General features: G+C 45.6%; 1 protein-coding gene across 1 annotated transcript in view; it reads right to left on the bottom strand.

Annotated features, from left to right (window-relative positions):
- The window catches only part of LOC148474898 (gastrula zinc finger protein XlCGF48.2-like), a 53423-nt gene that overhangs the window by 29233 nt on the left and 7465 nt on the right, over positions 1-16725 (bottom strand). Inside the window, exons 6-7 of the mRNA XM_088458007.1 lie at positions 12430-13483; positions 9745-9746 (exon numbers count right to left, since the gene is read on the bottom strand). Coding sequence (XP_088314133.1) covers positions 9745-9746; positions 12430-13483 — 1056 coding nt within the window. The remainder of the gene's footprint in view (positions 1-9744; positions 9747-12429; positions 13484-16725) is intronic.

Genomic DNA, 16725 nt, shown 5'->3' with positions numbered 1-16725 from the left:
ATTTGAGGCAAGGGTGTGGTTCCTCCCTGGCTACAGCAGGTTAACCCGTTTCCTCAGAATGTGGGAGAGACCTACAGTCAGGTGCATAAATATTGGGACATTGACAGAATTTTCAGATTTTGGCCTCCATTCACCACCACAATGGCTTTGAAATGAAACAAACAAGATGTGATTTACCTGCAGACTTTCAGATTTAATTTGAGGGTAATTAAATCCAAAATCAGGTGAACGGTGAAGGAATTACACCGGTTTCTATATGTGCCTCCCACTTTTTAAGGGGCCAAAAGTAATGGGACAAACTAAACAATCCTAAATCTAACTTTCACTTTTTAAAGTCACTTAAAGTGGACCAGAGTATACAGGATGGTTCAGTCGATCCTATCAATCTGGAAGCATACTCAGAATCAGCATATAATTAATGTTCCAAGGAGTTAAATAGGTATGACACAATGTTGTCTTGTAGAGGAGTTCAAAATATACAAAGTATCCAGATCTCTAATAACAGTCTCGGAGCATGTAGCTCAAAATCAGCCTTTGCTAGTGTTCCAATTTGCTTGGGTAAAATTAGATGACAATGTTATTAATATTATATTGTAGTAGGTGAGTATCCAGAAGTCACACTTAGGGCCTGATTCAGACCCACTCGCGAGCGGCTGTCCGCTCGCAAGTGGGTCGATGTTCTGGACTGAGCATGCGCACGACGGAGGGAGCTCCGTCGTGCGCATGCGCCAGACGCGACGAGCGAAGGAAAGTCCTTCGCTCGTTGTGTCCGATCAAAGGGGGCGTGCTGTCAATGTTGATTGACAGCACGCCCCCTTTGGTAGGCGTGCCGCGGGCGTGCCTCCCTGACGGGGGCGTTCCCACGGGAACGCCTCCCGTCAAAAGCTGGCCCACTGACATCACTAGTGATGTCAGTGGGAGTGATTTTGGCTCTGATAGAGCCAAAATCACTCCGGAGCTTGCGGTTGAAAACCTCAACCGCAGGCTCCGGCTCGCAATTTCGATGGTCGCGATGGTCTCGACCATCGCGGCCATCAAAATGCACGCTCGTATAGCCTGTGGGTGGTGACCCACAGCTATACGAGCGTCCAGAAGGACGCTCCATTTTCATGGAGGCCGGCCCTCATTCAGAGCGTGCGCTCTGCTCAGAGCGTACGGCTCTGAATGAGGGCCTTAATCTTTATCCGTGGATGCCAGAAAATGAAAAGTAATGGTGCATACACACGTTCAGATTTTTCTTCAGATCTGAACGATAACGATTTAAAAAATCGTTCAATCGTTCATATCTGAAGGAAAATCTGACATGGACATGGACGATGCGCGTTCCCGATGGTCAGATAACGATATCTGACATCTGATGTGTTTGCAGTCAGACTTGGACAATTCCATTCATTTTAATGCAGTCAAAAATCGTTCAAATCTTTGGTAAAATCGTTCAATCGTTCATCTGACAGATCTGACAAATCTGACTGTGTGTATGCTCCATAAGTTAGCCAGCGGCTAGCGGGAGCTGATCCGGATAGCTCGCGCTGCAAAAAGTGGTCTCACTGGGAGCTGCAGACTCGCATCCAGTGAGAGCAGATCAGCGTGCTGCTCTAATGGCTAACTGTGCGGGTGGAAGCCAGGACCGATGATACCACTGACGGCAGGAGTGAATACCAGCTGGTCCTCCCGCTGTATACACGGACCTCACTCGCAGGCGGCCTACCAGCGCGGTATCCAAAGGTGTAAGCGAGCTGGGCTAAATATGTTCCCAAAAGGGCAGGGGGTTTCACGCTGGCAGGGTCCCAGATATAAATAGTTGATCCAATAGACAAGCAAAGTATTCAGAGCAAGTGTAGCACAGAGCAGCAGGACAGCACCTGTGCCTTCAACGCGTTTCTCCGTATAACCACGGCTTTTTCAAGAAGCAGGTGCTCTAACCCAACTTTAGGGCATTAGAGATTGCTACACTACCCGCATGCTGGGTCCACACTGGCCAACATACCGGTCAGTGTGAACGGACAATATATTGTGTGTATCGGCCAGTGTGTACAGATGTGTGAGCTACGTCGTTCAGACATATCGGATGGCCGATCTGTCGACCTAATGTGTATCCAGCTTCGGTCTAAAACATCCCAAGGCCAAGGTCAGATTAGATCATATCCTTGAACAATTAGGGACCTATGCATTAATAATTGTGGAACTGACGCGATTATTAAGGATCCATTTCACGGGGGATATTTTGATGAAAATATCCCGGCTATGTACTAAGGAAAACTCGCAGGGTCAACGGTTGCAGTAACCGATGTCTCTGCGGGTTATATCCATAGATGCCAAGTCCGCTTATAACAAGCGGAATTGGGCTGGTTATTTTTGCAAGTTGCTTGTTTTTTTTGCAAGTTGCTTGTTGCTTGGTTTTGGGCTTATTTTTTAAGGTTGCTAGTTTTTGAGCTTGCTTTTGTTGTGTGCATTGCCGAGGCACCCCTGGAGGTAGGTAAATGTGTGTGTGTGTGTGAGGTAGGGGGGGAGGTTGTGTTCTGGGGAATAGAGGGCAGGAGCCAGTGGACATGGTGAAGTTGGAGGGGGCAGGCATGAAGGAGAGGTAAACTAGATGACAGAAATGAGGCAGGTACATGGGGGCAAGTTAAAATTACTGAGGCTGTTAAAAAGAGGGGATAATGGAATTAGACAGGTGACAGGAATGAAGGAGGTAAGGAAGAGGGGTGAGAGAAATGGGGAGAAGAAGAGTCAGGTAAAGGAAAGGTGGGTACACACTAAGCAATTTGTCGCCTGATACTGCGGATTGGACTGACATATCGTCCATATCGGCCAGTGTGTAACCATTATGCAAGACCCTGCGCACTCCTGCGGGTCGTCCATTGGGGACGTTCAGTGGGCCTGCATGTAGGGCCGATGGACCGACCCAGATGCAGACGCCGGCATAGTGGATGGAGCCGGTGCCCGACATATCGGACGTTTGGTCACCACATTCAGTATGTATTGACCGCCCGATATATATTGCGTGGTCGGGCGTCACATCGCTGGGTACACACATCGGCAAGTGTGTACCCAGTTGAAAACTGGCAAGGGAATGAGGTATGAAAAGAGGGAGGAGGCAAAAAAATATGGAGGCTGGTGTAGAGGGAGAAAAGCAATATAGGCAGATAAGGCTGTGCATACACTAACATATTTAGGTTAGAGAAGAGGGGGAATAAAGGAAGTTAGGCAGGTAGGGAGTGAGGACAAAGGGCCTGACTCAGAGCCGCTCGCTGATGGCAAGCACTCGCTCTGAATCAGGGCGTTTTTGTTTTTTTCCTTCAGGTCGCTCGCTAAGCTATCGCGACCATCAGCCTTGTGAGGAGACCCTGTGGTAGGGTCTCAGCTCTCGCAAGCCCGATTGGACTCCTTGCTCTAGTAGATCAGGAAGTCCACTACTGACATCACTAGTGATGTCAGTAGGGCCGCCCACAAACGCCAGGCGTTCTTAAGGGAACGCCTGCGTTTGTGCAGCCACCCCCTCCCCGCCTACAAAATGGGGCGAGCTGTCAATCAACATCGACAGCAACCCCGTCTTGTAGCGAGACCCGTAGCGACGGAGCAGCCGTCGCTGGACAGGTCTCACGCATGCGCACGCTGGAGGCGGCGCATGTGCAGTGGGGGACCATCGACCCGCTTGCGAGCGCTGTGCACTTGTGAGCGGGTCTGAATCAGGCCCAAAGAGACATCCCCATAAATTGGGCTTTTTTATTGGACTTTTTAGGATTGGTTTAGGCTTGTTTTTTACTTATAGGTTGCTTGTTTTCCATTTCAGAGTTGGCAACACTGGTTATATCCCCATCATTATATAGAAGTCTTTCACGTTCATGAAAGACTTTTTCAGAAGAAGCTGTCACTGCGCACGCACACCAGAGTCAGCTTCCGGAGCTGGCCAGAGGCTGCAGGAGAGGTTGGAGGACCTCTCTCCTGCTCGTAAGCCTCCGTAGGCTTAAAGCAGTTTACACCATCATGGTGTAAGCTAATGAGGCCAAAGTCCGAAAAGTTTAACTTTTCAGAGTTTGGTACATAGGGGTCAGATCATCATCCCCCTTGATAATAATGGGGACTGCAAATTAGCACTCTACCAAAGATTTCTGTTAAATCTCCTGCATTGTTCTATTAGGCGATGATTCAGCAGTGGACGGAATTGCAAAGCTCCGCACAAGCGTCTGAATTGAAGAGACTTCTCCAGTCAGCAATTGTGGTCACAGCCTGGGAACACAATCGCGACCATCGATGCTGTGCGGCACAGGCCAGCTGAGTAAGCCTTAGCTTATGCAGGCTGGCCAACTTGCGAGGCCTGAAAGTCTGTGTCCATGGAATGCAGGCCATCCCCGCCCCGCAAACGACTCTGCCTGTCAATCAGAACTAGTTCTGCATGCGCAGATTCCCAATAAGGTGGAATCTGCGTGAGTTGCCCCATCAACAGCCACTGCTGAATCAGCACCTTACATAGCTACAATTTATAACATTATGCAGAAACTGCTGTTTCCACTTCATTTTTGGGAAAAAAAAAAACCAGCTTGATAAATAGGCCCCTTAATCCCTAGACACTTTTCACAAAAGTCTTCAGGTTTATAAACAAGTCTGGAAAGCTTCCTTCTAATTTACTGAAAAGAGCCAGGCCCACTAATAATCAGTAGCCCTCCACCGATTCGATGGTTCCAGAACTCATGAAGGGGTAGAAATATTAAGAGATTTTGAAGAAGTTCTAGGAAAATCTTTATTCTAAGAGTTCCATTGATCTCACAAATAAGGCTGCTCTCTAGTATGTCTTCCCTAGATAAACGGCGCCCAGGCAAACTCGTCATTGCTCCATAGACAGGAAAGCAATCCTTGCAGTAATCAATCATTAAAAAAGTTGAAGGACTCGGCCCTGATGGGTTGTCTGGAGAATGTGATAAAAGACTAGATGATAGACTGTGTGATACTCTACAAGAAGTCTTCACTACTCTTACTAAGAATCAATTTTAATTCTGCTTCCATTATAGTTCTGCCCAAGCTTGGCAGAGACCCTGAAGGACCGTCTTCTTGTAGACCTATTTCTTTATTGGACATAGATTATAAAATTATTGCAGAGAGATCAGTGGCGTAAGTTTATCCCAGACACCCGGAGGCAAGTTATAATTTGGTGCCGCTATCACACCCGCTGACATTGTAATGGAGCCTATCGTATGCAGATACACCCAGAATATAGCCAGTTGCACACAGAATATAGGCATTCCGCATATCATCTTAACAGAAGCTGATTGTGTGTCATATTCGCATCAATGTGCGAATAAGACACATTTGAAAGGAAATGTTTGCATGTAAAGATGCTCTGTGCTATCGAGTCACTCTGCGCTCACACGTTATGTGTAACGCGACTTTTCACGCACGGAGGATAGATGTATGTGGACACATCTGTGTGTTTTAGATAAGATAGTGACCTATATGGTGCAATTAGCATGAGGCTCAGAGTCCTCCTGGTCAAAAGCCACCTGATATGGGGTGGAGAGCCCTCCTGAAATCACTGATGGAGGGGTAAACCACCTGATGCGGTGGCTTTGAAGGCTGAATTTAAGTCAAGATTTTGAAAGACTGCCACTGTGGTGGGACTACAAATCACAAAATGCCCAGTCTACTGCCGACTGCATCACATGCCGGGAAGTTGCTCCACCAAAGATCTTTCCCCCAGACTCAGTCGCTGGTGCCCCAAGCCCCTGCCCTATCCAGTGCATCCTTGTTGACATCCAGCTCCTGGAAAATCTGCAGCCAGAATTATGCTCGGGCCAGCCACTCAGGACTCCAGGGAGGAGTGGGGTAGGGATTTGTGGGTGAGCGGGGGGAGCACCAGGACTGCTGCATGGGTTCGCTGCTAGGGCTGTCACCAGGGAGAAGTGGGACGGGGAGTTGTGGGTGAGGGGGTGCGCCAGGACTGCTGCACGGGTCTGAGGCTAGGGCTGCTGCCAGTAAGGAGTGAGATGGAGAGTTGTGGGTGAGGGGGGCGTCGGATGTGTCACACTGACATAAGAAGCTGCTGAAGAGCGACACCAGTGAGTAGGAACATGCCATAGATAGACTGAGGCGGAAGCTGATGGTCTGACTTGGAGCTCTCCACTAGTGTATGTTGGCTTCTCAGGTGCCGAGAATAGGTACCATGTATTGGGGTGGCCATGACGGTACACTCTAGGTACATAGTTAGTGGGGTGAATATATTGTGGGCAATGGAGGCGCCTCCATTGTCTCCCATAGTTCTGCCCCTGAGATAGATTGAAATTGATACTACCTTTGGTTGTTTCCAGGAATCACACCAGTTTTATTTTTGGGAGGCATTCTATGGTTAAAATTCATAAGGTCATCTCCTATATTCAGTCACTGAGTCATACTGGGACTTTCCATTTTTGTTTCCCAGGGGACTTTGTGGCTATTTTACAGACTCTATCGAAATGCTTATACCCAAGTTATGAGTAATGGATATTTATCAATTCCATTGCACTGGCAGAGAGGTACCAAACAGGATGCCTCTGGTCACCATTATTATTTGCATTGGCCCTTTAACCATTGGCCAAAAGCCTTACAAATTCCACCTGGCTTTCAGGGAATACGAGTTGGTTTGGTTAGTTTGAACTTAAACCTCTTACACTGTGTCCAAACCTCATCATTCAATACTGGTTTATCTTGGATCTATTGACTAAATTTGGGATAGTTGTAGAATATAGAGTTAATCTTCATAAATCTCATATTGCAGATTACAAGATCCAACATACCTCCTTTATCTCCTCAGACTTTAGCCTAATATTAATTAGTCATAGATTTACATTCCTTGACATTTACACAGTCAAGTCACATTATTATGACCACCAACTAAGAGCTAGAGTAAACGCCATGTGCAGCACAGACAGCAGCTAGACAGCCTGGGAGTGACTCAATAAAGTGCTGATAGGTTGGCACAGGTATCTGGAGGGTGCTTGGTGGAGTATCCATAGAGCGCACACAATGATTGAGGTAGTCCCACAGATGCTCAATTGGGTTGAAGTCTGGGGAATTAGGGGGCCAGGGAAGTACTTGGAAATCTTGGTCGTGCTTGTCCAACCACTGTTGGACATTTCTAGCCTTGTGACATGTCACTGTGAGGTTCTGAATTTGTTGTGGACCCGGGGAGGTGATAGGAGCAGACACAGAAGCAGACTTAAATGAAAAAGTGGAGTTTTTATTAAGTGATTTAGAAGACATGGGAATGGCAAATGAAAAAGTCCAGGTATAGCACTAAAGTGCACTTGAAAACTGTAGTGGGGGTTAATGAGAAAATGTCCAGATTGTGACAGGCAGGAACAATCCAGTATACAAGTATGGTGAGCTGAAAACAGAATGCAGGTATGATGAGCTGTAACTGAATGTAGGTTTGGTGAACTGTAACTGATGCAGGCAGAGGTAGTGAAGTCCAGCTGGGAGTGAAGTGAAGCAAGGTGCAGGGAAACAGCAGGTTCAGGTACTCAGGCAGGTAAGAAGGTATATGGAGGGTGCAGGGTAAGTCCAGCAGGTTGTAGCAGGCAAGGTTCAGGCTAGGAGCATATACAAGCAGGCAGGTAAGGCACAGGTACTCTCTCTCAGCCACAGCTGAGAAACACGTTGCACTGGCAAAGGAAGGAAGGCTTTGGACCTTCCTAAATACTCAGGGCCACGCTGTGACTGGCTGGGATGAGCACATGACTACCAGGATTGGACAGCCGGAATCACATGGCCGCAGGCAAGATGGCGGCGCCCATGCCGACGGAACGGAAACACTGCCAGACCTCACCAGGCCTAGTGACAATATGCTCGCACAGAACCACGTGCAGCCAATGCCCCTCGCCAAACACTAGCACCGCTGCCAGAGACCCCCCGCCATAACGACCTCACAGGTAATACCCGGTGACTACCATGCCGAGAAACCCTGGCCGTGACAGTCACATTGTCTTGCTGGAATATTCCATCCGCCTCAGGGAAGACAATCAGCATGTATGAGTGTACGTGCTCTACAAGGATGGATTCATAACCAAATCGTTGAGGGTGCCTTCCACATGGATGAGTGGGCCAAGAGAATGCCATGAAAACATTCCCCAGACCATAACACTGCCACCACCCACCAGCTTATGTTCTTCCAGCAATGGTTGCAGGATGTTTGCTCTACGATGTTTCTCGCCTGACACGCCAACGTTCATCTGTTTGAATCAGAAAACGTGATTTATCAGAGAAGGCAATCCTTCGTCAATCAGTGGAGGTCCAATTCTGATTAAGGTGTGAAAATTGAAGCCTTTTCCGCCGATGTACCTTCATTAGCATAGGTGCAGTGACTATTAATTTGCTTCAGAGCCCCATACACAGCAGGGATTGCTGAACTGTCGATTTAGACACAAGTCTGGTGGTCCCCAGGTGACGGTGAGCTGCTCCACTGTAGCGTGTTGGTCGTCCCTCACGCACATTTGAAGCTGATGTGCACCTCTCATAGCAGTGGTACGTGGTGCTCCGCAGTTTCCATGATGATTATTCGCAATGGTGTTATTTGTGCAGTCACGATACACCTTCACCACAGCAGCACGCGAACAGTTCACAAACTGCGCTGTTTCAGAAATACTGCCATCCATGGCCCGAAAGCCAATAATCATCCCTTCTTGCAACTTGGATAAATCGCCCCTTTTACCCATGTCAGCAACGAGTGATGTGTGTAGACGGCCTATCGCACATCTACGCTCTGCCGACATCAAATGTAGGAGGTGGTCATAATAATGTGACTCAACTGAGTATATTCCTTATGACCTCTAATTTATATAAGTAAATTTTACTCCGATCATTGATAAAATATCTAAATTGCTGGACACGTCACTTTCTTCCAGTCCTGTAAGCTTTTCCAGGACATATATTCATCATTACTCTGTGAATGTTCTCTGATTTTATTTGGCAAGGCGAAACGCCGCTCATTGCACGGTCCAAGTTACGTGTGAACTGAAAAGTTGGTGGGTTGGGAGGTTCCAGGTATTTTAGAATTTGCGATTGCAGAGTTCTTTCGCTACGGTTTAGATTGTTTGATAAACTTATACACCTAAAGGTTTGGAAGAGGCTCTGCTCTCTGGCAACACCTCTACATGTACCAAAGATGCTTCTTCCCTGTTACATCCTTTCCACTGCTGTTCTCTAGTAAACATTTTGCATGGCTTGGTATTCATCGTACGTTTCACACACCCCACACGTTGCGCCATCTCATTACATGATGGGATAACCCTCTTAGCACTCCAGGACTGGATGGATGCTTGCTTCATCTCTGGTGTCACATGATGCACCCATGTTTCGTCGCCTGCAACAATCCTCACGGTACCACAGTGCACAAGAGACAATTCCATCCTACTGGTTCTGTGAACTTCTGTGAGTTGCTTCGGTACTCAGCATGAACACTTTATGTACCCCAGTTGCTCATGAACGATGTTGTGCACAGTACCCACTGAGATATTCAGTTCCTCAGCAATATCATTAACTTGAATGCATCTGTCCTCCTGAATCAGATCTTCAAATTCGGCACACATGGTCATCGGTGGTGGACGGGCTTGGTTGGCCTGATTGCTGCTCATCTTGAACATCTGCCCTGCCATATTCAAAGTCAGTGCACCAAACCCAAACCTGTTTCCAAAAGGTGATGTTATCACCATACACCTTGTGATGATAAGTTGGCGATGAATTTCAGCTGCTGATATTCCCTTTAAGGGGCACAACCACTAGCAGACATAGAAACAACTGCACGATTATGACATTGTAATCGTGCAGTCATTTCACAGTCTGGTGCTGTGCCTATACTGAACGATCGGTCGTTCAGTGTAGGCACATCAATCATCCCCTAACATGCTCAACCTGACTTGCATGTTCGGGCGATGATTGATGTTGGAAGCTACCAGCGGGAGCGCGCATCACTGGTTGTTTCCGACATTTACGTCCCCGATGTGTGCCAGATTACTGAACGATTGCACGAGTACGATGTCGTAAACGTGCAATCGCTCTAAGTAATCGGGTAGTGGATACGTGGCATTAGACACAGAAAATTTGGACACACTATACACCTCAATGTTTGATCAGGTTTCCGCCAGCTCCGCCATCTTACAACTGATGTTAGGACAGTATGACTGATATGAGGCGCAGTCTAATGGCCATGAGAGGCTACCTGCTCTGGCTTGGCGGTAAATTAGAACATTACACACGTGAAAGGTCTTGTTACCTAATTGAACCATTTACGTACTTAAAAATTACATGGGCAGTTCTGGGATGAGCCCAGATTTAATCACTGGTCAGCCAGTCAGTAGAGACCGGAGATATTACCCATGGGGTGTGGTGATCAGCTGATAAAAGGTACGATCACCCATTGTTCTAGGGTTCAGACTGGGCGATCAATTTCTGCATTGAAGCCTGTTCTTGCATCTTCCTTGTTTATAAAAACTTTGTCTTTATAACACTTCTGGGACTAAGCATTGTACGTCTTTTGTAAATAAAGTATTCTTTTATTAGTTTTACCCATATATACTCTAAAACCCAGTTTTTCAAAGGAGGCTCTTAGATTGCTTAGATGACGCTATCATGGTCATTGATTGCGAGAATCAGGGGGAGCACAAACTAACCGAGGGGGAGTTTGTGTCGCTGATCCCCATCAATTGGGATAGAGGGTTAAGAGACCTGTTTCTCCTTGGTAATTACTCCCAGGGGGTGGCAGAAATGATAAGTGTATGGTACAAAAAGCAGAGAGAGAATATTCACCTCTGCCATCACTGTATAAGGACTTGGGGATCTGTGCAGTCCTGACGCTGGTGATACAGTGAAAACATAAGAGATACGTACTGGGGTCCATGACTCTGCATTTCAATCACAAAAGCGCATTTGTGCGCACAATCTGTGTAACGTATGCAGAATAGGAATTTGTAGGGGTTTTCATGCATGTAAAAATAGTTAAAAAAAACATTAGCACCGTGTGCAGCTCTAAACTAGGCCCATACATAGTAATAACCTTAATAAGTCAGTGAGGCTCAATCAAGCCTATGATTGTGCGCAGACATTTTGGGATACGTGTGCCTTTATAGAGATTTAGTCACATGCTAATGGCTAATTTACGTAAACATCGTTAATGCTTGTGCCTCAGAATCAGCCATAAGGTGCGAGTACCCTCATCCATATGAATAAATACCATTTGAAACAAAATTGAGCAATAATGAAAGAAAATATGTATTTTATGGCGGAATAATTTTTTTATATACACTTAATTCATACATTTCTTACATGTTATTATTGATTGTACTTTTTATATATTAAATGTATATTTTACTTGTTGAATTTATAATTTTAACCACATTGGCTTTTAGGGCGCTGTATGTGGTATTTGGTTAGTGGTTGTCTAGATATACACAAAGTCTCAGCTGATCTCCAATGAAACACTTACTCGCAAAACCTTTAAACATCAATTTAGTAAAAAAAAACACAACTTTAAAAATTAAAAAACCTTGACCCTTCATCATATATAAATCAAATCACACACTAATATATTCCCCCCCCCTTTACATCATCACAGTTTTAAATTTGTTATATTTGGTTTTGTTTTAGGTTAAGAATTTAGTACACTATCAGACTGATGTATTTATTTTACCTACACTTTATCATGACTCAATTTTCATAATACATTTTCTACATACTCTGTGATAGGCATCCGGATATACTTATCATCCAGATATAATTAAGGGCAGCCCTACAACATTCAATAGGAACGCCCATAACTCTTTCAGAAATAACAGGAAAAACTGATAACCTGGGTAAACCCACATCATTCATCCCAAAGTTACTATTAAACTTTATTTGTAGGGCACCACAAGTGGTCCACAGAGCCATACAGGGGGCAAAATAATAAGACAGTACAGTACAATACAGTAGATTAGTAACATATAGCACTACAAAGCTCAACACAGCCACTGATGCAAGGGGTTCTATCCAAATATTTAGTGTAAGCTGAAACCTGAAGCTATTACCGTGGATACATAGAGCGGGTCTAGGTCATCTGAAAACATGAAAATGGAGGTGTGGTGTCAAGGGGCAGCAACCCCAAGATGGAGTTGTAGAGTGTAGCTGGTGTGCAAAAGAAGTAGGTAATGAGAACAGAAGGAAGGAGGGCCCTGCGCATGAAGCTTACAGTCCAAAATGCCCCTCACTTTCTCCAAAACAGTATATCTGGCCATAATACACCAGCTTATATCCCATAAGTACTGAAAGGCTCCGCTATATGCCATTAAGATCTAAGAACATACATCTCAGAAATGCTTTTACAACACCCAGACATCACCACATGCCAATCAGTTCTCTTTATTGTGGATATTCTGATGTTCCACAAGGTCTAATTTATGAGTAAACCGCATGGAAATGGTTTATCACCTGTGTGAGTTCTGATGTATAATAAGGGCTGCTTTGCATGTAAAACATTTCCCACACTCAGAGCATGGAAATGGTTTCTCACCTGTGTGACTTCTCTGATGTATAACCAGAGCTAATTTCCTTGTAAAACATTTGCCACACTCAGAACATGAAAATTGTTTCTCACCTGTGTGAGTTCTCTGATGTGTAAGAAGATTTGATTTCTGTGTAAAACATTTCCCACACTCAGTGCAGGGATACAGCTTCTCACCTGTGTGACTTCTCTGATGTGTAACAAGATAGGACTTCCATGAAAAAGATTTCCCACACACAGAGCATGGAAAAGGCTTCTCACCTGTGTGACTTCTCTGATGTTCAGCAAGACGTGATTTCTGTGAAAAACATTTCCCACACTCAGAACATAGAAATGGTTTCTCACCCGTGTGACTTCTCTGATGTCTAACAAGTACTGCTTTGTGTGTAAAACTTTTCCCACATTCAGAACATGGATATGGTTTCTCACCTGTGTGACTTCTCTGATGTCTAACAAGACCTTGTTTCCGTGTAAAACATTTCCCACACTCAGAGCATGGAAATGGTTTCTCACCTGTGTGACTTCTCTGATGTATAGCAAGATCTGATTTCTGTGTAAAACATTGCCCGCACTCAGAACATGACACTGGTTTCTCACCTGTGTGACTTCTCTTATGCTTAACAAGATTTGATTTCTGTGTAAAACATTTCCCACACTCAGAACATAGAAATGGCCTCTCACCTGTGTGACTTCTCTGATGTCTAACAAACACTGACTGATGTACAAAAGTTTTACCACATTCAGAACATGTAAAGACTGGATCACCTGTAAGCGCTGCACTATGTGTAGCAATATCTGAGCTATTAGAAGAACACGCCTCACAATTAGAGGGATCAGATGATATATCAGCACTGTGAGGTACTGGGTGTATATTTAGGGTAATGGGCATGTCTACTGGTAAATCCTCTGTGATGTTATCTTGTATTTTAAGATCTGCAGATAAATCTCCCTCCATGATCTTCCTGTTTGTGCGTCCTTTTGCTGGAAATAAATGGAATAATATAGAATTTTGTTAACTCGAGGAGCAAATTATCATACTATTAAAAAATTATAGATGTTCAGTTTCATTTCAATTTTCCAAGTACAGTTTATCACTAATCTAAAGGAATGCGAGGAGGGAGGTGGGTTTCAATAAATAAGATAACAAAACCTCTCTATGCATAAATTTATTCAACTCGTACATATACGTTTAATCAATAGTATGGCCTTGGTACAGATTATTTTTCCACATAGACCAGTATGGGACTAAGGGCCTGATTCAGAGCCGGACGCTCCTTCAGAGCGCTTGCTCTGAATCAGGGCGGCATATTTTTTTTTTTGAGAGCCGGCCTCCTGGCCCCTCACTAAGCTGTGGGTGACCACCCACAGCTTTTGCGAGCAGCCAGGTGATGGTCACGACCATCGGGCTTGCGACGAGACCCTTGTGGTAGGGTCTCGTCCATCGCAAGCCCCAGTGATCTTCCAGCTCTAATAGAACCGGAAGCTCACTGCTGAGGCCGACCCCAAACGGCAGGCTTTCCTTCGGGAATGCCTCCTTTTGGCCAGCCACCCCCCCTGCCCGCCTCCAAAACGGGGAGAGCTGTCAATCACAATCGACAGCCGTCCCGTTTTGGTGCGAGACTCGTAGCGACGGAGCGCCTGTCGCTGGCCGGGTCTCGCGCATGCGCACGCCGGAGCCGGCTCCAGCGTGCGCATGCGCGGTGGGGGACCATCGACCCACTTGCGAGCGGGTCTGAATCAGGCCCTAAGTACTTGTTCCAACATTACACCATCAAATCAATTACAGAATAGAAGAAATAAGAGTCAAGCACCTAAAGCCACGACATAACAGCTTGCTGAACGTCACAGTTGGCTGCGAATCGCCTTCCACCCAGGTGCTTCTTCAATGGTCCAAAGAGATGGAAATCACTCGGTGTCAGGTCAGGAATGTAGAGAGGATGGCCCAGTACCTCCAAATCGTAACAACTCACACGTGCGGTTGGCTGAGTGTGGCCTTGCGTTAACATGCACCAATACAACACCTGTTCATGGCAACCCAGGTTATTTTCAACTATTTGCACTCTGCAACCGGCTCAATGTGTCAAAATAGTGGTCAGCATTCACACCCAGTATCTCTCGGTGAGGAAAACAACAAGAATCACGCCCTTGTCCCAATACACGGTCGCCATGACCTTCTTTGCTGATGAAGTTGTTTTGAAATACTTTGAAGGTGGGGACGATGAGTGTTTCCATGTCGTGGATGCTTGCTTCGTCTCCGGTGTCACATGATGCACCCAAGTTTCATCGCCTGTACCAATACGCTGCAGGAACTGCACTCCCTCCTCCTGGTACCGCGTCAAGTGCACGAGAGACCATCCCATCTTATTGGTTTTGTGAACTTCCCTGAGTTGCTTCGGTACCCAGTGTGATTACTTTTTCCTGTACCCCAGTTGCTCATCAACGATGTTGTGCACAGTACCCACTGAGATGTTCAGCTTATCAGCAATATCAAATAACGTCAAATGCATCTGCCCTCCTGAACCTGAATCAGACCTTCAATGTGGCACAAATTGTCATCTGTGGTGGACATGCTTGGCCGACCGGCCGGATCTCTGCTCATCTTAAACGTCGGTCCTGCAGTTATCGAGGGCAGTGCACCAAACCCAGACCTGCTATCGTGACATGACGTTATCACCGTATACCCCGACAAGTTGGCGATGAATTTCAGCTTCTGATGTGACCTTTAGACTCGGAAATCTGATCACACTACGCACCTCAATGTTTGACCATGTTTCCGCCAGCCCTATTTCTTACAAGTGGTGTTGGGATAGTAAGACAGATATGAGGCGCAGTCTAATGGCCGTGAGGGGAAGCAATGGTCTACCTGCTCTGGCCTGGCGGGATATTAGAATGACACATTACATACGAGAGGTCTTGTTACCTTACTTATTGAACCTCTCTCATACATACAGTAAACAGGAATCTTTTACTGCACAGATAACACATTGGCTTAAAATAGAATCGGATCCATTTGATTTGAAGTTTGTGAGCTTTCACGCTTGTCCTGGTGACCTCAAAGTAAGCCCAGGCTATGGTCTAAGGACTTCTCCCCACAAATGTAAAACCATATTTCAGGAGGAACCGAAATCTTAGGTATATTTCACGAAGTGCATTAGAGATAATGACCCTTGTTTCTCTAAAGGGGACAAACTCCAACTGATCTAGGTGAGTAATGGTAGGTATTTTCAGAAGAGCCGACAAGAGCTGTGCAGGGCGGGGGATAAAAAAAAAGCTCTCAAAGTGCGGGTGAGTAGTGTTATCTACTTATTGTTAGTTATCTGATACCTCTACGGCTTTATGAAAAGAGGGGGCACCATCTCCAAAGCTACCATGTGTCTCACAAATGGTGTCCACAAGCTGATGGAGATCCCCTCAAAGTGCAGACATTCCTACTTTGAGAGCGGTAACATCATCAACTTATTCTAGGAAGGAAGCAGCAGACTTCCTCCTCAGAGTCCTATGAATTATAATTTTGCATTGCTCGGGCCATAGGGAAGGGAGAATGTGACAATGAAGAGCCTGTGGATGTCTACGCTACAGCTAGGTCTGATGTTGAGAAGCCGCTACACCCTTAAGCCTCAGAAAAATTCACCAATATCCATAAACAGCATCATTATCCTGGGCAGTAAGATAAAGTTTTCCCTTACTAACCCATATTCTGCATAGGCCCTGATAAATACACCTGTACTGATATTATAGCGTATTAATCTCCTACAACATGTGATCTCACAGCATCCCATAATGTGCATAGTATTAAATGTACTAATATAAGCTGTTGTATTACTAGTATACAGCATGGATATGAAAATCTATGATGTAAACATTAAGTACAGAACATACATATAATACTATTAGTGCACAGGAAGAATCATACCCACTGATCAGTGACAAAATCACTATGGTGATGACCTAGGAAGTAACATTGTATGCGATATACCAGAGAATGTGGGGGGGTTACTGGTCAGATCTCTGGGCTGGTAACACACAGTGACATGATGTGAGGGGGAGAGCAGGAGTATAATAGGGGCTGATGGCTCCTGATGTATGAGATACACCAGAGAGTGTGTGGAGGAGACTGGTCAGATCTCTGGGCTGGTAACACACAGTGACATGATGTGAGGAGGAGAGCAGGAGTATAATAGGGGCTGATGGCTCCTGATGTATGAGATACACCAGAGAGTGTG

Source organism: Taudactylus pleione, unplaced genomic scaffold (assembly GCF_031769625.1).
Source record: "Taudactylus pleione unplaced genomic scaffold, aTauple2 ptg000800l, whole genome shotgun sequence".
In the NCBI taxonomy this organism is placed as follows: domain Eukaryota; kingdom Metazoa; phylum Chordata; class Amphibia; order Anura; family Myobatrachidae; genus Taudactylus; species Taudactylus pleione.
Note: the sequence above shows the minus strand (reverse complement) of the source record. Positions and strands in the feature narration are given on the sequence as shown.